This window comes from Brienomyrus brachyistius, chromosome 1, assembly GCF_023856365.1.
Source record: "Brienomyrus brachyistius isolate T26 chromosome 1, BBRACH_0.4, whole genome shotgun sequence".
NCBI classification, from domain to species: domain Eukaryota; kingdom Metazoa; phylum Chordata; class Actinopteri; order Osteoglossiformes; family Mormyridae; genus Brienomyrus; species Brienomyrus brachyistius.
This window is the reverse complement of record NC_064533.1, coordinates 21,303,935-21,325,728: the sequence shown is the minus strand read 5'-3', so window position 1 is coordinate 21,325,728 and position 21,794 is coordinate 21,303,935. Positions and strand designations below refer to the sequence as shown.

Genomic DNA, 21,794 nt, shown 5'->3' with positions numbered 1-21,794 from the left:
AAAGGTCTGCCGGCGGAGCCCTTTTTGGCTCCTGTTTGTTTTGGATGGTGACTGCCATCTCCAGAGGTCCCAGCTGGGACCTCCCGTGTTCTGGCTTCCTCTTCTGCTATATACTTAGAGATCCACACTCACCCTATTTCCTGGTTTGCACCAATAAATCTCGGCGTTTTCATTTCGTGGAGATTTTTTTACTCAGTTTCACAAGTTCCTTTCATAAGGTGTTGTGTTTGTTTGATATACTTTTTCAGAAAAGCTTGATGCTTTTGGCCACACACATTGAATTTCAAGTTCTCGTTAAGCATGAAGTGTAATGAGTAAAGACAGTTATACACTCAACTATAAAGTAATCCTTTACTTTTACACAAATTTCGCCTGCAGAATCAAATCTAGTAAAGTACAAAACAGACTTAAATATTTGATTGAATTTGGCTTCCTTTTATTGTCCTTATGGCGGTTTCATCAGCATCAAGAACTACAGTATACTTTTCGTACGGTAGTTTTGGTACTTACCCTTTTCTGCTGACTTCCAATCTAGTACCAGTACCAAAAGTGCCAAACCAGCTGATCGAGGTACTTCTTGGGTACTTCGGTAGGCCTTCTTTGGGGTTTAACTTGAAACGATTTTCTTGTCGATTAATTATGCAAATAGACTGTCTCAAACATAATACACCTGGTGTCTAAAAAAAGTTGCAGACTCAGAAAAAATGAAAAACGAAGAATAAACGAACAAACAAATAAATAAAGGACAAATGAAGAGACCGAAGCTAAAATTGCAAACTGGGGTGTATTTCCCGATAAAGATGACTCATATCGTCTTACGAAGATCGTAAAGACGTATCTTACGAAAGGTATTTATTTTCCTATGTCTGTTTTCCGAACAATCTTTAAATGGATGCATAAGGGAGAGCCTTTTACGTGCGACCTTAATATGCAAAACCCCTGATTTGTTGCAATCGACATGGATGGTTCTATAATTGATTATTCCCGCCACGCAGCATGTGCTTGACTGCCGTTTGAGAGGAAGTGGTGATCTTTGTAATGCTTCAAAATACAGTCAAACCTCGGATTGCGAGTAACTTGGTATGCGAGTGTTTTGCACTGAGAGATCTGAATAATTTGAACTTGATAAACGAGCAAGATCTTGCGGTTGGAGTATTATGTATACGCTTTGTCTGCCGAGCGTCACGTGATCCCGACTGAGCCGATGGTTCTTCTCTCTGTCTCGCTGCGAGATTGTGGGTAATCGTGTCCCATGCTTGGTATCAGTCGGCGTGCCTCACTCGTATAGTCAAAATTTAGTAGAAAAGCACCGTCTGAATAAGGGCGTAGCAGTGCGATCGATGAATCTGTTTAACGACAATGCAATGTCCACATTTCCGCGAAAAAGAAAGAGATGCAAAAGCGGCTGTCATAGGACAGGTTTCTGAAAAGATTCCAGTGAGCCTACAGATAGCAGTGATTCCGTTAGTTATAGTGAAAGTCGTTCTACAAAATAACCCCCCTCTTCTCCTCTCTCTCGTCTCACTCACACCATCCAGGATAAAATGCAGGTTAATTTGTTTTACGTATTTTTACTTTATGTTTTGTATTCATCATTTTTATATGAATATTTTGGGTTGTAGAACGAATCATCTGAGTTTTCATTATTTCTAATGGGAAAATTCGTATTGAAATAGGAGTGCATGGATTACGAGCATGTTTCCGGAACGAATTATGCTCGCAATCCGAGGTTTTACTGTATTGCATTAAACAGAACTGGGGAGAAGCTCAAAAAATACAAACTTAACAAATCGAATGAATCATCTAACCATCTAACCATAAATATAATTTTCACCGACTGTGTACGATCCCGACTCCCCGGGCTGTACGACAGTACAGCACTGATACAACAGTAGGACTGTAGTGTCACACGTCGTGGACGTGTTTCAGGAAACACGTGAACGACGTAGCGTTAATAAGGTTTTGGGAACTGCATTCCTGGTCTTTAGAACAGACACAAGATTAGGTATGGATGACATGAAGTAGAGTATTGTGTATAATATAGCTACTAGGATAGCAATGTGATTTTGTTGTAATAAATATTGAGGTATTTATATTGGAGTTTGAAATTGGAGTTCCCAAAATTGGAGTACAGTATAATTTTCTCACAAACCTGTTTCTGATTGTCTGGGAGAAGGCATGCAGCCTTCATGCAAAAGTAGCGGAGGAAAACTGATTTTTGAATATACACTAGGTAATCTTGAAAATGAATAATAATTAAAATTGCAAAACTTGCTAAGTTTTAAAAAATGTATTAGTGAAGCTTAAACTCCCTGCACTATAATGTCCGTAGAGAATTGAAGGTAAGTAAAAGTCTGGGCCTGGTTTCTCAAAACCTTCTTAACCCTGCATTATGCCTAAGTTCTGCCTTAAGTTGTCTCTTAACTCTCCAATGTGTTTCACGAAACATTCTTAGTTATGTATGTCTTCCTTAAGATATTTTTTCGTAAGGTTGGTCGGAGCATCTCTTAGCTCTCTAATCGCTGTTGTCAGCTCATACTGCTGATTTAAAATAAGACTAACATAGTTAAGGGTACAATTTCACAACCAGAGATCACTTAACTAAAAAATAACTGATCCATATGATAAAATGATTTTGTCTGATACTGGACTACAATCTTCGTTAGGTTTCGTCCTATGAATGCACAGCAAATTGGCCTCAGTATCGTGCGGATTCATAATGCAACCTAAGGAACACTGTTGACCATATATTTATTTATGAATTGTGAAGGATGGGGGACAGAGGGGCGGGGGTTTGGCCAACATCGGGTGGACGCTTCCCCCAACTTCTGATGCCCCTGGAATCCGCACACCTCTGTAAATGTGCCAAGTCATAGTATTTCAAAATTGTGGTTCATGAGGTTGATAAGAACTGACACTGCAGGTTCATTCATATATTTATCTAATATATTTTCCCCAAAGGGCACCTGGGAATAGTCTACAGTAGTCAACAAATAAGGATAAAATGGTGATACTACAATCTGGGAAGGCGGGTTCATGCACCCAATTGGCGAAAATCATATTTACGATTAGATGATTCAAGTTGTCAGTTTTGTATTTTATTTTTATTTTATAATTTTATTAATACCGCACATCGTCCAGCCCTGTAATACACTACAGCCATTATTTAAATTTAGTACAAAATACCTGGCCTCGCGTTGTGATGTCATTCTGCGTCGGTACCAGCTGTTACACCAGCAGATAACCAGCACCTTGAAGTACATTTGGTGCTTTCTTGAAGTTTGAAGCTTGGTGCTTGGTGGAAAAGTGCCCTTAGTGACCACTGCAGTAGGCATATAGGTCTATTGTTTTATGCAGTGGCACATTCTTTTCCAAGACTAAAACATGTTTAGGGTCAAAGGCAAAACAGCACAAACTTCCATGAACCTCTACTCAGAAATCTTTTCTCCTCCCTGCTGTAGAAAGTTAAGTTCACTCTGTAAAAGGTCACTTAATTATTCTCTCAGATAAAACTCTCATTTCGGAGCAAAAAGGAGAGTTACGCTGGTAAATTAAAATAGCATTTATTTTTTCGTTTATTTAAAAAAGAAATTAAATACAAATTATATTTAAACAGAATCGTTCCCTTTCTCAAAAGAAAATAATAGCTGTGATTTCTAGCTTAGTAACATGAAAACTTGAAATTATATTAAAACAGTTACCCGTGAAAGAAGAAATCCTTACCAGACCAGCAGAAAAAAGTGACTTTTATCGTTGTTTAGACTCACTGCCGCAGTACAAGAAGCGAGTGTGGAAGACCTGTGATAATGTTTGTAAGACAAGAGACAGAGCTAACGCTAACAAGACTGCAGGTTAAGCCGCCATATAAACCTACGAGTGCCTGCGTACCTGTGAGCGGAAATTTGATCTGTTATGTTTCTAAAGGACAAGAACAAGAATTAAACATTTAGTGATTATATTCCCCAAAAAAACATGCTGCTTTTCTCTGTTGTGCAGTCTGTAAGTCACTTAATCATTCTTAAGAAAAAATATGGTTTGGATCAGCTTATAGATACTTTCAGATAAATGTTTAAGTACTGAAATATATGTCTACCCAGACACAGCTGGCCAAAATAAACACTTACAAAGGAGTGCCAAATCCACCAGCTAGACAAACGTTATAATCCTCTCCCCAAATCAAGTCAAAATTAAGGTAATAGCACCAGCATTTTTTAGCATATTCAGACATCCAATTATATGCTACTGAGCTACTGGGATAGCAATCCAGATGGGCACTCTCCACCGTTCAAGTCATTACACAGGATGTGATGGGAGAGAGCTGGACCACGAATCACCACTGGCTGTCATGAGTGACGTCACGTCTGATGTCATTTGGTTGGCCCTGTAAGCCGTGCTCCCGGAAAAGGGGGGCGGGTCCATATGTGACAGCCGTTTAGCATCATGCCACGGTGGCCCCTCTGGCAATGTGGGGGGGGGGGGGGGGGGGGGGAGGGGAGGGGTGGCGGTCGACTGGGAGTATTTGGCTGCAGTGGGGAGTTACAGGCGGGGGGGCTTGATGGAATCCTGAGCCAGTCTGCCGGACCACCCACAGACAAGATGTCCCACATCACACACTGATACACACTCTGCCACACACACACACACAGAAAATCGTATGCACAATCCCTCACTCACACACACACACAAGGTCACAAATACCCCACACAGCTCAGGACCTGCAGACAAGCACAAGTTTACAGTAGACCCAGTGGACAGAAAATCAGGGGTAAATTTCCCTGCAGTAAGGGGATGCAGTAAGGAGGGGGGGGGGGAGGGCAGTACAACTGCTAATGGGGGGTGGGTGGCTTCCAGACCATGTATATCCATAAACCGAACATTCAGGGGGCATTTAAGATATTTGTGTTTATGACATGAGACATGCATAGGAGCCCTTGGCGTGAGATCCCATCACTGGTGGGGTAGGCTGGGAGGGGGGGGTGTGTGGTTGTGAGTGGGAATGGCCACCCTGTCTGGTGAGCCTTCATCTCACATCAGAAACCCTGAGCAGAGCCAGATAGCTGGGGCATGCAGCCCCCTTGCTCCCAGGCACCCTCCTGTTCCATCACCCTGCCTTCCGGAGCATGCAGGCGTGCGGAGATGGGGTGGAGAGGTCCATCCACCGTGATCGCGTCCGCGTTGGGTGTTGCTGCGCACACCGGCGCCGGACATCCGAGCAAATCCGATTCGAGTTGGTCACATGCAGTTCTTAATAAGGCAAGCAGGGGTGCCCTTGTCACGGGGTGCCCCTGCCCTCTAAAAAATAGTGCACTTTGCATATAGATATATATATACACACATATATATATTATTTCTCTGTTTCTCAGGCTCTCTTTCAGATATTTAAGAATCCAAATGCTCCCTTTGCACAGTATAGAAAGCCGTAAGAATGAATTGTCTTGGCCCAGCTGCAGTCTCCAGTCCTCACAAGCTTGCCATATTCCCCTCCCCCACACAAGGTCAAAGGTCGCACAGCTGCCCGCACCCAGGCTGGGCTTCCTAGTGCCAGGCCAGCTCCTTCAAAGTCTTTGTTTGTACAGTCTTTGTGCGCATGACCCCCTCAGAGCTGAGTGGGCCCTCTCTATCTCTATCTCTCGCTCTCTCTCGCTCACTATCTCTCTCTCTCTTGCTCGCTCTCTCTTCATCCCTCTCTCGCCCTCACTTGCTCTCCAGGTTGTAGCAGTGAGCGTCACTCCTCTCCTTGCCACTGTAGCCTGGCAGGGACTGCCCATACTTGTCCACACACCAGCAGGATCCTCGCTTCTTGCCTTTGGATGGGCGACACTATACAGAACGAGAGAGAGAGAGAGACATTAAGTGTTTGAAAGTGATCCTTTGTTACTCTCAGTCGGGTTTCTTTCTGACCGTCATATAACAGGGGTGGAGTCACACGGTCTGAGACCATCGCCCATTTTCTCCGATATGGATATGGTTGGCGCTGTAATATTGCCACTACCTCACCCCTGCTTCGAGGACGCTGGCTGGTGAGGGGGGATCGGGTTAAATTCTGGATATGCCTCAGGGTCTCTCCCCAATCCCTCCACCCCACCACCTCCCACCTTTCACTGCTTGGATGCATTTCAAAACTCGCAAGTCATGCTTGAGCAAAGTTAAACATAACGTCCACTGGCCGCAATGCTACGCCACCATCAATGTAATCTCCAGATGGGACTCATCTCTTTCTCACTCCAATCAGTATATCAAACTTCAAATTCACCCAATTATACATTATTTACCAGTTTTTTTTTTAATTTGCATTACAGATGACTGTGTCCAAACTGGCTTATTTAATTTACAGGTACCCCAATTATTCTAGACAGTTACAAGTTTGTCAAGTTTTTCTTGTTGGTGGTTGTAAAGTGTCTGCTTTCTCAACTAACCCACTACCCAGTGACCTCTTCAACACAGGCCAGTGACCAGCTCTCATATAATTTATCAGTGGTGAGGCGTTTTCTTGACTTGATGGCTTGTGACAGAAACATTTCAGAATAGCCAGATGGATCGCCAATGTTCTCAGTAGCCCCTCTTGTGTCAACAAGCTTCTTGTCTGTGCCAGTCATTCTGTGTGATACCTCAAGCATTCCAGCAATGTTCTAGTGACATTCTACCATGGACATTCCAGGAGGGTACCAAGAGCATTTCTCATTGTTTCAGGAGGGTTCCGCCTTGAGTTCTCAAAAGTATTCCATCTTGAGTGCTTCCAGGAGTGTTCCACTTGGAGTATTCTAGCAGTATTCGGCCTTAAAAGTTCCAGAAGTATTCCAGGAGTATCCTTAATTTGGGCTTAAGGAATGTTCTCCTTGGAATGTCCCAGAAGTATTCTACTTTGAGTGCTCCAGCAGTATCCCATCTCAAGCAGAATCAAAATATTATTACCTTATTTAGTGTTCCTGAATAACAAAAACCCTTATACTTTTGAGACAAGCTCCCTTCCGAGAGAAAAAGTGTTAGAAATAACAGAAACATGTCACTAAAGCAATATGGGCCAGTTTGAGCGTCGCTTTGACCAAAGACCTATTCCAGGGAGCTGACAGCCAGACAAAATCATCTCTCCATCATTATATGGTGCAGCACAGAATTAGGGGTACAACCAGTCGCACACAGGATCACAGAGATCGGCATCTTATTGCTGTTCTTTTCAAACCTCAGATGTTCATTTGAAAAGCCTCAATGATGCTAGCTGGGCTGTACTTAGTGTCACAGTAACAGGACGTGTGACCAAAAGGTAGCGGGCTAAGGGTGTAGAAGAATTCACATACTCATACTCAAAACCCTATGACAGTAGGCTGTAACTACTTCAAAAAGAGAAAGGCCCACTGCATGTATTTGATAGATGTTTACTGATGCAAAGGATCGTGTGAACTGGTCCAAACCGGTATGGCACAACGGGGCCTCTCAGAACTTTCTCTGAGTGCATATCTGAACCAGACTCAAGGTTGAGGAACTGTACACTAGGATGCTTTGTTTATAGAACAGGATCGTGGTGACCACTTACACAGATCCTTCACACACACTTTCAGGACGTGGGCCCAAGAAGCCCTCCCCAACCTATGGCCTACTTATAAGGAACACCCTACAGTCAAATCACTTTAAATAATGTCAAGCACAAGTGAATTTCAGATCATTATGGAAAATAATTCTGATCAATACATCTCCAAATTATAATTCATTAGTCCGAGATTTCTGATATGGGTATCTTTTAAGATTCCCCAGTGACTTCTTCTGTTGCAACTCTCAACTTAGTATTTCGCCTAGTTTTTATTTCCTGCTTTGTGCCTGTTGCTGGAACTCTACTTAAGAGATGGTACCATCTGTCCTGATGAGCATGTGGGTCCATCCATTAGGTCATCATAAACAAAGCAAAGATCAACACTGGATCATCACAGCTTGTATTGCTTTATGCTTCTGCACAAAACCAAATTTAGCTGGCTTCTGTCCACTAATGTCTTCTGTCTTTGCATAAACTCCTTAATATAAAACTTAAGGATAATTTCTTTAACGTACAAGTTCTCTGATATGATGCGAGATGCTTCCGATCGGCTTCTTCGGTTTGGCCCTATGATCACTTTGTGTCAAGGTGTCTGCATTTTGCTGCATGTTCAGAGCTCCAAAGAGAACTTCAAACATCCTGCTTCTCAGCCTCACCCTGCCTCATGTTTATTATTATTATCTTTTCGTCTCCTCTGACGTTGCTTGCTTTTGCGGTGAAGTTCTATTTCTGGGGACCTCCAGACCAGATCATTTTGCGGGGCAGCGTTAAATATTGTGTTCCGAAAGGGGGAGGGGGTAGCCATGATGGGGCACGAGTTTGTGTTAGTGCATTGGCTTTTTGTCTGCCCCCCGCCCCGGCCGCGAGCTCACTAGCCCCTCCAGACCTCAGTTGGCATCCCTCTCACCACCCCCACCTCCCACCGCTGGTGGCATCCTTCCTGAACATCCTCTTGGCCAATGGAATAGGTGTTATTATTATTATTTTTAAATACAAATGGTCCAATCTGGCACGTTTACGATCCAGAACCGATAATGAGACAATCGTAACTTTAACACCTCAACGGCGCCCTCTGTAGCACAGACATAATGAGCGCATTTAACCCTAATAGGAAGAACGTTTGGCTGCCTAGGAATTAAAAAGAAATTCTAAAACCTCAAAGTAAATACAAGGTCACAAAATGACCTACGCCAGCTCTGAGATCTTCTGCCCCAACTTCTCCTTGAGGGGGAATATTGCATTCCGAAATAACTACTACCAGAGGAAAAAAATAGCCAGTAAGAGTTTCATTGGTTTACAAATGATTGCAGGTCAACAGAAGATCGTACATTAAACATCGCCCGCAACATAATATAAATGTTACTCCAGTAATTTGACGGCACAGGAAAATAACTGCATAAAAACATAAAATCACAGGCTGAGGTCGTGGGTTAGCCATCTATTATGGGGCTATTGCGGGCAACGTGATCTGAAGGGGCCTTTGGATTTATTTTTGTAGGGTTTCCCGAGTGAGTCAGACAATTATGGGGAGCGCTCCCTGGGGGGGATGTGGGGTTCAGGGTGGTGGGTGGGGGGGCGGCCACCTTGTCAGCCATCCATGGGGGGCCCTGCACCCGGTGGTCACTCCATCATCACACCCCCTCCTCCTCCCCACCTCCACCACCAGCACCCACCCCTGAGACAACAGCTATGATTAGCAGCCTGAGGAGAGGGCAACCCGCCATTCCCCCTCCCTCTGCTCTCCCTTGGAATCCCCCCACGCACATGTTTAAGGGTGGAGGGGAGGGGTTAAGCATTATTTCCGCAGAGCCTGAATTTCAGCCCTTTTTACTCCAGCTAGCATGATGCAAATAAAGGAGCATGATGGGTAGCGTACGCCAATTAAAATGGGTCAGCTAGGCCCCGCCCACATGGATCATGTCTATTATCCTAATCATCTAGGCCCCGCCCACATGGGCCATGTAAGCTATTCTAATCAGCCAGGCCTTGCCTACACAGGCTATGCGGATTATCCTAATCAGCGAGATCCCACCCACATGGCTCATATCGATTATCCTAATCAGCGATGCCCCACCCACAGGGGCCAAGTTGATTACCATAATCAGCGAAACCCTGCCCACACAGGCTGTGCCGATTATCCTAATCAGCGAGATCCCACCCACATGGCTCATATCGATTATCCTAATCAGCGATGCCCCACTCACAGGGGCCAAGTTGATTATCATAATCAGTGAGACCTTGCCCTCACAGGCCGTGTTGATTATCCTAACCACGCCTTGACAGATGTGGATATTGGACTAACGATTTCAAAACGGGTGCAATTGGATTTCGAAAACTTTTTTTTTCCATTTCTTCCTCTATTCCATGCATACGGTGCCACACACACATGTGTGGTTTGTCCTTGTAATTACACACATGTTTTGTTTCACTTCCTTGAGAAGAAGCCATTTCAACCCCCTCTGCTTAGATCTGATGTAAATTTACTGGGTCATCCTGGCAGGTACTGAGTTTTCTGCCGGCAGTTACTGCACCCAAGAGGCACCGTACCCACCAAATTGAGCCTGGGTGGAATGGGCTCACATAATGTGCGTGGGCTGACGTCCAAATCTCATTTGCTCCTTAAAAAACCTCAAAACATTGACTAATTACAAAAGAATTGACCCTCCTCCCCCCCATATCTGCCTACTTCCCAAACGTAAGTATTCCTGCTCCCTCAGATTCAGAGAGGTGCTGATAATCCTGGGGGGTCCCTCTGCCCAATTTCTGATCTCTCATCCTCTCCGGCATCTTGTATGGGGCACTGTATGGCTCAGCAGATTAGGACTCTGTGCCTGTGATCGGAAAGGTCACCAGTTCAAATTCCAGAGTTGGCAGAGTGATGTCACCGTTGGGTACTTCAGCAAGACCCTTAATCCCCAATTGCTCCAGTGTCTGTCTGACTCTGCTTTGGGTTAAAGCTTCTACTAAATAAATAGCTATAAAGCATCACAAACTATTTGGGGCAAGGGGAAGCAAAATGATTTGGTTGGAAACTAAGCAGGATGCCGCCAGAGAAGAAAAAATTAACAGGCCAACTCACTGGGTTTTGCTAAGTTTGAGTTTGTAAGCTAAGCAGCCTGTCCAATTTTGCTTCTATCTTCTGTTAGGAGAGAAATCCTCAGTTCAAAGGGGTTCTTCGGCCCTATAGTATCTTTCAGGTGACCCGCTGTGTATAGCAAGCACCACATCTGCAATGAAAAAAGGAAATCTTTGACTGGGGTGGGGCGGGATTTCAACACTTCCCAGGGCCTGTAGAGTTGCAAAAACACCACCGGCCCCATCCAAAGTTCACCAATAAAAGCAATACACAAAAGAACAATCCAGATGGCATATCCTCCCCTCTTTTCTTAGAACCAGCGATGTAGCGCCTTTTGTGTGACTCGCCCTTTTCCCAGAACTCTGCTGATGGCCCGCGTGACTCATCTCTTCTGAGAATAGCGAGACTGGGCCGTCCTATGAAGCATGCTTGAGTCGGGGGATGGGGGGGGGGCGGGGGGGACATGTTCAGCACCTCAGACAGCTCCCGTCTTGCAGGTGCTTTCCGTTTCATGCCAGAAAAAGCCACCTCCCTGTGCGGGACACAAACGTCTGGATGGGTGTATCACTTTTCCACGTGTCGGCCTACAGAGGTCCTGACTCACTCGATTCCTTCATGATTGGACTCCAGAGATGTCTGCACTGGCCAAGAACCTTTCGTCCCATTGGCTGATCTTATAGAAAGCATGCCGATCCGATCCAGGACATCATGTCACGCCTCTGCCATCTTCTCCCAGAGGATCCTATTTCATCAGAACTGGGAAATGTGGTCTTGTTTGCGTGCTGCATGGGCCAAAGTATGGCACAAAGTATGCAGGTTGTGGGGAGGTTATAATGTATTTAAAAAATTAGGACAAGTTATACAAATGGGCCTCTCTCAGCATGTAGAACCGTAGCTGGAAAAGAAAGGAATGTCCCAGCGTACCCTTGGCAGTAGAAACAAGCTGACACGGGGGGGGGGGCGCATCACACTCACCTGCTTTTTCTTGTAGAAGCCCTTCTTGTCGCAGTTGGGAATGCGGAAACCCTTGGGATTGAGGACGTTAATGATCTTCAGGCTGTTTAGGACACTCTCCATTTCCCGCCGACACGGGCCCTGGAATGGGGAGGGGGGGGGAGGGGGGCATCAGACCACCACATCATACCGCCTGTAAAAGCCCCCCCCCACAAAGTTCTGTTTCACCGCAAGCTGTAAGACCAAGGCCCCCAGATGACTCACACATTCCAGCCACTGGAGCCTGCTGCCCCCCCCCCCCGACATCCCAATTAATTATGGGCAATTTTGGGAGAAGATGCCAGGGGGCTGCAAGAACACTGCCTTGTACCGTTTCCAGGAAATGGACAGAGTAACCATTTTCGGGGTGGGGGGGATCAACAAAGGCATCAGAAGACCCCCCCCCCACTGCTGACTACCCTGCTCTGCCACAGGAACTAGCATGTCAACCTTCCCCCCCTCCCCCACCTTCCCCACTGACAATAATATTTATAGGGTGGAGAGGCAGTGCTCGGGGTGGGGGGGCGATTATAGGGCATGACCAAGACAGGGGGGCAGAGACTGTGGCCATACACAGAGAGCCAGATGGGGGTGGCTTGGTGATGGGGCAGCAATTCCAGTGTTCCATCCCGCCCCTGGACATCAACCAGTGGAATGTTCGGCCCCCCCGTGTAGGACACCCACTGATGAGTGCAGCATCGCTCCCATTTACATGCCGTCGTGTTCGTTGGCGAATAAAGACGTCCCTTATGTCTTGTCATATCTAACCATGAGGGGGCGTGTCCTTCTTTTAGCATCTATTATCGATAACAAAGGTACTGACCCATAAGCCTGGAACTGAGGTTTGAACCTGTGCTGTGTGACAAGGGCTCACTATTCTGGGAGCTGCCCAGTGTCAGCCAGCACCTTAAACTGGGCTGGGGCTAAACACCGAGACCTTTTCCAGCTCACTGTAGGAAAAATAAAACCAGCCAGTACACATTCAGGGGGGACGTTTATCCTGCAGTGCATTGTAAGGTTTTTTATTTGGTTAAGTGCCACACCAACCATCCGGTGACCTGCCAATGGGCCACAAGGACACAAGAACTCTTTAGTAGGGCCTATACCTCTCTGGGGGGGGGGGGGGGGGGGGCACACAGCAGGACACCCTCATAAACTTGTGATGTAGATTCCCAAACTCACAACCCCAATCAAAATTTTGTCACCTCCTGAAATCAAATGGGTTTTGTGGGGGGGTAGGTGGACTGGACTTACATACTCCGACTCCCGCTTGGACTCCAGGGAGAAGTTCTGCACGTCCACGCTAAGCCCACCGGACACAGAATCCACCTTGTAGCTCTGTGACTTCTTGGACTGGTCCCTGCGGATGGCATCTGCTTTGGAGTGTGGGGGAATCCCTCTGGGCTCCACCAGTCTGTAGGAGCTCTCCATCTCCAAGGCTCCAGTGCTGTTAGTGAACCAGTCCTCCTCTGGGTCCTGATAGTTCTCTGCTCACCATGCAGGATGGGGGAACAAATACTTACATTACACACACACCCCAACACACACAACCATGTCTTTGTTTACCTAGAATTATGAACACTTTACATTGGCAGTCAGTTCAGCCTGTTATCTGACCCAAAAATACTGCATGAATTTCAAAAAGGCCCTATTACCCTTTTATTGAGATTTACACACAGTGTCAAGCTCTTCAGTATTCGCTGTTCTTGTAAGGAGATTACCCCCCAAAAAAATATCACCAAAAGGTTGATACACACATACACGCCTATCTTTTTTCTTTCAGGCTGGTGTGTGGCTCAGTGGGTTAGCCGTCTCTGTGACCCTGAAGGTTGTTGGGTCGAATCCTGCACTCGTGGACTAATCATTTCACTGCTGGGCCCTCGAGCAGGGTCCTTAAGCTCAGAAACTGCTCGGGACATGCTGTCAAAAACGGTCCAACCCCAAGCTTTGCTCTCACACGAGAAATATGGGATCTGTGAAAACTAAAAAATCCCAAAGTGCTTGCACAATGGAAAATTTAGTATCAACATTATAATTACCCAGCTGAGGGGTGAATCAGTGGCAGCTGGTGATTAGAAAAATGAGGAGAGAAGATAATACATCGTATATTATTACAATAGCGAATTTTTCCAAAGAAGAGAGAAAATGTGCTTTTGACTAACAATAAAATAATAACAATGAGTTATTTACTTGTTTCATAATTTAATCTCAAAAACAGACTCTCCCTCTATGGAACAGCCAACTCTGGCTGTAATGCATAAATAATATATATTTCTTATTTCTTTGTCTATGAGTGCGTTCATGCAAAATCTGCTGGATCATTCTGCACCGTCATTTATACGCAGCTTGTGCATCTGAGGGGTCCTACGGTGACGACGCATGCAGTCTCATTGAGATCTACATAGAGAGTGCGCTTATACCATGAAAAAAATATATATTTAAATTTTAAAAAGAATCTGCCTCACCACACTGGACGTGTTTCAAAACCGAGAGGCGGAGCCACAGATAGTCGCCCCGGCCAGCTAATAAACAGTAACACAGCTATTTGACATCAACAGATGCTGCCTTTCCAGACGGCCTCTCTCCAAGCCGGCTGAAAGAAACGGCGGAGCTTATTTATAGAGCTGTGCCCAAGATTCCTGACAAATCGTTAAAGATGCAGAGAAGACCGGCTGACCAGCAGCTACCCAAATATAGGAGAAGGCAGAAGTGAGGCCTGTGGGTCTGCCGCGGGGCGAGGAGGGCTGCCCCGGGCATTTCCGGAGATGGGAGAGCTGGATCCGCACGGGGTGACGTGCCACGGGGAGGGGGGGGGATACTTGTGTACTCTAAATAATCAGGCACACTCAGGAAAAGTAGTTATACATAGCAGGCATGTAGCCACATAGTAAAATTCCAGGTTTAACTCCCCCCCCCAAATTTGTTTGCTCCAGTCCAGGCATGTAGGCAGGTAATAAAATTACAGGTTGGAATACCCCCCCCACTCAGAATTTGCTCAAAATCTACCAAGGCCCCTACGCAGTTGGTGAGATCTACCCTCCCCCCGAAATTTATTTCCTTCTACGGGCCTGTTACAGAGGATTCCGGATATGAATAAAGCAGAAGAAGATGGTGGGGGAGATGTAGCCAGATTTTGGCATATTTAGGCTTCTAACAGCCATCGATATTCGTCTGAACCCCTTCACCGCTGCTATTATGACATCGCCAGTCATGTGACTGAACTGTACCTAACCACAGTCCACTGTGGACTACAGACCCTAATGATAGAACCTATGTGTGTGTGTGTGTGTGTGTGTGTGTGTGTGTGTGTGCATGATGAGTCTGGGGGATCAGATTCAGGTTTGATCCTGCAGTTCCAACGAAGATCCCGCTGTGTATGCCCGACGTCTGGTGCTCGCCTCAGAGAACAAGAAACAGGAGGAACTTTCCAGATTAAGTAGAACCAGATTTCGGCAGACCAGCTCCACTGGTTTGGACTGGTAGGCCTGTCAAACATGTGGGCTCTTCTCTAATGCTTCCTCCTAACTGGATCAATTAGTAACCAGGCAACAAACCAGCGCTATAGGGTCCAATTGTCTCCTAATGTCGCTGCAGTCTAAACTCGAAATGGCGAATGATAAAAACAGCCAGTGCCAGCTGTATTTCCTTTAAAAATAAATTCAAACAGTAATCGTCCAAAAAAGTCATATTTGGATATCTTCACAACACCAATATTTATTCGGAATGTAAACTTTTATTGGTCTGATGCAGTATTTAAAAGGTTTTTAACGTCTTACTTCACGTGTTTGTATAATCCATGCCAAGTAAACAATCTGAAATTCAACACGCAGGCTCATTAAAAAGAGGCAAGCGAGCGAGCACGCGGCTCTAGGGTTGCACACCAACCAATGTGTAATTCCCGCATTTCATCAGCAGGGGGAGACACGCCGTGACTCTCAAAGCATCGCAACGGGCACGCTGCTGGAGTTGGCGATGAGTTCATTACTATTAGTTAGGCTGCCAGACTGGTAAATAATTACATTTCCCACAGGAGCTTTTTTTTTTTTTTACTAATGTATACCACCAACATACTTCTACAGTATTGTTTAAGGCCTGCTTAAGCCATTCTAATTAAGCAATTACAATGGATGTGACAAAATATGAAGAAACGACCCATTATGGCCTACAATTACAATATGCACCCCCAAAGGATTCTACGAGTTTTCAGCACAAGGGGGAAAAGTAGGGTAAAACCACTTAACGCAACCTAGTACGTGTGTTAAAAAGCTCCCATTGTATGAAGGCTACACATCATTGCTTCCCACCATAGAAGCCACTACAAAATACGGGGGGTGAAACACACGAACAATTAATGATGTCATGGACGTACGAAAATGCAGCGCGAGGAAATAGGAACTTGGCTCCGCTACGGTACGTTACCCCCGATCACGCTCATTCACCAGGCGCCGCGAGCCCGAGCAGCGTGCATCAGAAACACGCGTGTGTTCCGGCTTTCATAAAAGTACGCGGCAGGGTGCAAATCTAAACTGCGTCCGCAAATTTTTTTTTTCATGTATCAGCATGCAGCTGCGACTTCTTCATAGATATAGAATCTACGTTTAGCCAAGTAAAAAGTACATTGCATTGAAGATGCAAGCGTGGGACTGTTCCGCACCTAGGGACACGCGCGTACGTAGGCACATATATACACCGACATGTACTGCATACTGCACACTCAAAATACTCAAAAGATTTCATGAATTATTGGGTACCATTGGAATTTTTGCTACATTACCGTTAACTTTTAATTGCGCACGTCTGATGCCAACATACTTCATTGTCATTCACTAGAGTCCACGTTTTGTTCGTCACTTCATGAAAACATGTTTAATACATTTTGATAGATTTTTTGCTTATTTTACTAAAGACTGTCGAATTTACGATTAAAACGGTTCACTATCGAAATTCCTTATAAAGGACAGACTGGGTGCAAGAAGTTGGCTTGTACGGTCATTTCTGTTCGCAGCTTGTACCGATTTGTACGCTTTGAGGAGTGACTGGAAGCCGGTTTAAAAAGTATGCAACCCTCACTGTCGCGATATTCTGCAAACATGCTTTAAAACGTGCCAGCCGGAGGGAGCTTATTCTCTAGTGGGGATTTTCAAAAAGTCACATCGATGCCATACATTAAGGAAAACACCCTTAATCAAAAGCGTCGTGCTTATCTAGGTGTCTCTGGAGGTCCGGCTGCGACTTGGGGCGTCTGTCGCGTGTTTGACCCGGGCGGACGCGGGCAGAGAAGATGCACCCAGCAGAGGGTCCGACAAATCCACCAGAACCGTGATACTTATCGGTCCCCACTGCCTACCTTTTTTGTGGACCGGAATCAGGATGCTGTTGAGCTTTTTGGAAGCCGATCTGGAGCAAACGCCCCGTCCTTCTAGTAGGGCTTGCAGAGGTCTGCTTTCACCCGGCTGGTACTGGCAGGTCAAACCGGATCCGCACCTCCCTGTATACACTCCACAAAGTTGTCCCTCAGTAAGCGCGCAAGTCATGCAGCAGCCGCAGCCTGGCTCCCGGACCGCCTCGGCGCAGTCCTTGGGCAAAGGTTTGCATTGCCCCAGCGCCCCGGCGTCACAGGGCTCGCATCGGACCACGGGTCCGACCGCCTCCGCCAGCCGGGTTAGTATCGCGAAGGCGGTCGCCAGACAAAGAAGGCACAGCCTGGACATCATGGTGACAGGAGAGACACAAAGGGAGAGTATGCAACTTGTCACGTAGGCTTAGGTGAACTTTCTCTTGCACAGTGAAGAGTGGTCTTCTCCATCTGTATTTTCCTTTGCTTCAACTTCTCGTTATATACAGGCAGAAAAAAGAGGTTGTAAGTCACACCCCTCTGTATGAATAATGTAAATCGTAGGGCACAAAATTTAGGAAGCCCTTCAATCTTCTGCTCGTCTGTGAAGCATAAACGGCGCGCGCTGGATTTATTGAATTACATATCACCAGTTTCCTGAATTTCAGCCGCAAGCGGACAGTATTCAGTGATCTGGGAGTTAATTATGTAGATACATATGAATAATTAAATCTGGCAACTTAGTCGTATTCACAAAGACGCGTGTATATGGGGTGTTTATAAACATGCACATATGTAAAGGATTCCGTTTGTCCTGTGTACATAAGTGTATCAGATAACCCAAGTGTAAAATATTATCTTGGGGAAACCGTAAATGTAGAAAACCAGGTTTTGAAATTACGTACATACACACACACATGCACGTTGTGTGTGTGTGTGTCAAATAAAAAAATAAAAGATGCTGATGATATCATTACGTGAAAATCTTCAGTGCGGGGGTATGTTTTGCGCTTGTACTATTCATGCCTAAATTCAAAACAACTAATTCCAAAAATTACTACCGAACAGGCTAGTTAAATAAAATACAAATAGGAGTAGCCTATATCTGTCATGCTGGGATCGAAGGCGCAGAAGTCCGTCCACGTGTTTCGTGTTTATAACTCGGCCACGTGTAACTCCTGGCGGACTAATAATATATGTTAATATTCATTCATTTTATTCATATTTTTCAGCGTAAGTGAGTATTTATACATGGGAATAATAAGGAGTCGGTTTGCTATGGTGTAAATATTATTAATAGATAAGCAACGTGTTGTTTGTATGCTAATTATCTATTTATGTCTTTATTTGAGTATTCGGTACTCGTATGGTACTTATTTCCCTACTCCTGCCACATATAGAGTAGAATGTATGTATATTCTGGATCGCATGTGGCTGTGCAGAGGCGGGGGGTGAGGGGGGCAGTAGAAATCAAAGCTGGGTTATAAAGTCAAGGGGGGGGGCGTTGATGACCATATGTGTGTGTGTGTGTTGGGGGTGGGGGGTGGCTGCCATGTGGCCCTGCACTCTCAGTTTAGTCCTGACAGGAAAAGCGTTCACGGGGACTAGCCTGATCTTATAAGCCAAAGCACCATTGCTCCCCCCCCCCATTAGGACGTCTATAGTGAACATGTGGTGTCATTTCACACCCATTGTAACTGGAGCAGGAACGGCCTGGGCAGTGCCAGTGGGCATGTGCAGGACCCCCTGTCTCAATGCTACCTGGTTCCCTGCTTGCCCCCCTCAGGATACCTCATCCCTCCCCATGTGCCTGCAGACCACCAGAAACAGACAGGCAGGTTCTGTAGACTCAGCATTTTTTCACAACCTGCAAAATCCCCCCCCCCCCCAGTAAAACAACGACAGGCTGTAAGTTGGAAAAATAAAGCAATCGGCATTCACCATTTTGCTGCTCTGGACGGCACGGTGGGAGAATGTGGGGAATCCACCTCAAAAAACAAACGGTGAGTTAGGAGACTCCTCAGGAAAACTTCTGCTGTTCAGATCAGTTTTCCTAATACTTGGCTTTTTTTTTATTAGGAGAGTCACCAAGTTTGGTCTGTATCAGAAATAAAGTTGGAAGTATATTCTCTCTTTTTTTTTGCAAAGAAAAACTTACAGCAGACCTTTTATTTACAGTGTAAATATATCTGGCAATCTAATCATTCAGGATACATTTTCACATTCTGGAGGGAATGAAACAAAGCTTATTTTAGGACTAGATTCATTAAATGGACAGATGTGTTTTTCCAGCTGTTGAACTTGGTTCTGGACGAGAACGGATCAGATAATGAGGAAAGTGCGGGAGCTGGAGGTCTTTGACGAGCCAGCTGTAGCTGGCCCAGGTTTTTGGGGGCAATCGGAATTCCATGCCCATGCAGTCCCGGGAAAATAGGGGCTCTCCCTGTACCTCTGGTCATTTGATGAACTCTGAAGCGTGCCACAAGGCTTGCTGGGAAAATTCTCACAAAGCCCTGGTTTTGCATGGGGACTTGTGTGTGTGTGTGTGTGTATGTATTTATCAGTGTTGGGTACTTCATATCCAGAAGCTATAAAATCCAGACCAAGATTTTGTTTCTATCAACCAGTTGGGTATAAAGAGTCACAGTCACAGAGACTCAACTGGTTGGTTGAAACAAAATCTTGGTCTGGATTTGTAGTTTCTGCACCTGAAATGCCCAACACTGGTATGTGTGTGTATGTATCTATGTATGTGTGGTTATACGTGTGTGTCTGTGTGTGTGTGTGCGTGTGTGTGCGTGTGTATTGTAATAAGGTGACATGGTTCTACACTGCTTTGGATAAGCATAAGTCAGTTGATGAGGTAGGAATGTCCTCTGGTAAAAACTTGTTGATTGCTTGATGCACAGAAGACTGAAAACTGCAATTTCACTGGCTGTAACAAGGGCCTTTTGAGTTCATGGGCCAGCTGAAGGAAGCTAAGAATGCTGAGTAGAAATAAGGGCTTTTAGGACCATTGCGACTTTCATAATGAGAGTTTTAAGAAGAGCCCTGCTTATGAATTTTCAAGGACCTGGGACCTTGAAAGCTGGGACTGGAGCTGGTGAGTTTAATGTTTGTGTCAAAGACTTTATAGGTAAACTGAGCTAGTCTTTCTATCTGTTACACAAAGGGCAGATAGCTAATGTATGTCGTGGACTCACAGACGGCAGGTCCTTTTAGGCTTCAGAAGCTAAGGACAGTCATTTGTTATAGGATTCCTTCAACCTTTTTAGTTTCCATCTGAAAAATCTCTGAAGAAATGGAAGTTATTTTTCACACTTCGTGCATACAGAGCAGGAACGTTCCCTTGGGCTGATTATAATCCAGTTTGGCGAAACACTCTTGGCTCTGGTGTTATTGAACAAAATATAAAATACCGTCTCTTGCAAATCATTCTCACATGGTACCATATTCATCTCTGTTCTGCAATCTATAAGTTGCCGTGATGATATTTTTTTGTTTTCCTGTGGTGATTTTATAAGCAGTGTTAATTTTATTGTGATTTATATTATGTGTTTGGCAGCCTTGCCAAGTATTTATATAAATTCAATTAAATTGTGAGGGTAGCAAGTTTAACCATGGTTTTTCCATACTCGCAGTTCTTTTGTAAGAAACTTTATGGAAGCAGACTGTCGTGCCCATGTCTCCAGGGTTGGGGGTTTGGGACCATCGCTTGGTTCTGTGTGTGTGCAAACGTACCCCATAATGCAATAAAAACTTATTATTTTGACATTGTGGGGACCATTTTTCAAGTTCCCACAAATATCTGAATGCAATCAAAAAACTAAAGATGCCAAAATCTGGTATTTTGTTTGATTGCTTATAGTTAAGGTAAGGGCTGGGTGGGGGTTAAGGTCGTCATGTTGGGATTGGGATTAGAGTTTTCCGAATAGAAATGAATGGAGAGTCCCCACAAAGATATAATTACAAAGCTGTGTGTGTGTGTGTGCGTGCGCCCATGCATGTGTGCATGCATCGTTTTCAGGGTCCAGGTTTTCCCACCCTGCAGTTTGACCTGTGTTTCCTGGGATAGGCTCCCGGCTTGCTGTGACCCCTGCTTCGGATAAGCGGTTATGGAAAATGGATGGATTTCACTGAAGTATTTCCGGTTAAGCTTTCGTGCTCTTGGTGGAACTTGAACCCCTGACCTCTTGTCAATGTCTGACTCCTCAACTGCTATCGCCTTAACCTGTGAGTGGTGTTCCACTCGCAACCCAACCTTCTGATTTATGGGCTAAACTTCTCTAGCAGTACACAGCTCTGTGGCTTAAAACTTGGATTGGGGCGTAAGCTACATGGATCAGACCGCGGTGGGGTGGGATCTGTGGGAGCTGTTGTATCTGTAGGCCACCCAGCCTGAATCTGTCCAGCGGGCAGCGGAGTCCGGAAAGGGGTCAGGAGATGCCAGTTGGTTGGGTTTTATTGTGTTTCTGCAGTGCTGCCCCTTTAACTAGCAGGAATACCCATAATGCACCAGCCCCCTCACATCTGAGAAACCTCCTACAGCATCCCATTTTCACTAAAAGTGCAGCCTCAGGTCTGGATCACAGTTCTCCCCAAAACACCCCCCACCTTTAAGCCGTCTTGCAGGTGTAGGAAGGCTGTCTGGGTGCTGCTCACAGAGGAGCCGGGTGGGGGCTTTACATGCTTCCACAAGGAGCACAGAGCATGATGGTTCAGTTGTTGGTACTGACTTGGTGTTACTTTCTTCTAATTTTCCACATTTCTTCCCCTGATTATAGGATCATGGGAAGTAGAGAAGCGGTATATGAAACGAGGTTTTGCTCTTTGGAGCTGTTCATGCATAACTGTTATAATGCGGA

At 45.3% G+C, this 21,794-nt stretch overlaps 1 protein-coding gene across 1 annotated transcript; it reads right to left on the bottom strand.

Moving 5' to 3' along the window:
- Nucleotides 1–4,488: 4,488 nt before the first annotated feature.
- igfbp3 (insulin-like growth factor binding protein 3) lies at nucleotides 4,489–17,720 on the bottom strand. Its single transcript, XM_049028850.1, has 4 exons — nucleotides 16,942–17,720; nucleotides 12,849–13,081; nucleotides 11,577–11,696; nucleotides 4,489–5,820 (listed from the first exon to the last, which is right to left on the bottom strand). Exons 1-4 carry the CDS (start codon nucleotides 17,306–17,308, stop codon nucleotides 5,695–5,697), a joined length of 846 nt encoding a protein of 281 aa, XP_048884807.1. The 5' UTR covers nucleotides 17,309–17,720; the 3' UTR covers nucleotides 4,489–5,694.
- Nucleotides 17,721–21,794: the final 4,074 nt, after the last annotated feature.

Bases quoted from the DNA above. Each gene is read 5' to 3' on its own strand.
- igfbp3 (XM_049028850.1), bottom strand. From the start codon at position 17,308: ATGATGTCCAGGCTGTGCCTTCTTTGTCTGGCGACCGCCTTCGCGATA. The intron at 11,697-12,848 runs GTAAGTCCAGTC...TCCCCATTCCAG, and splicing joins CCAAGCGGGAGTCGGAGTAT to GGCCCGTGTCGGCGGGAAAT. The intron at 5,821-11,576 runs GTGAGTGTGATG...CGTTCTGTATAG, and splicing joins GCTTCTACAAGAAAAAGCAG to TGTCGCCCATCCAAAGGCAA.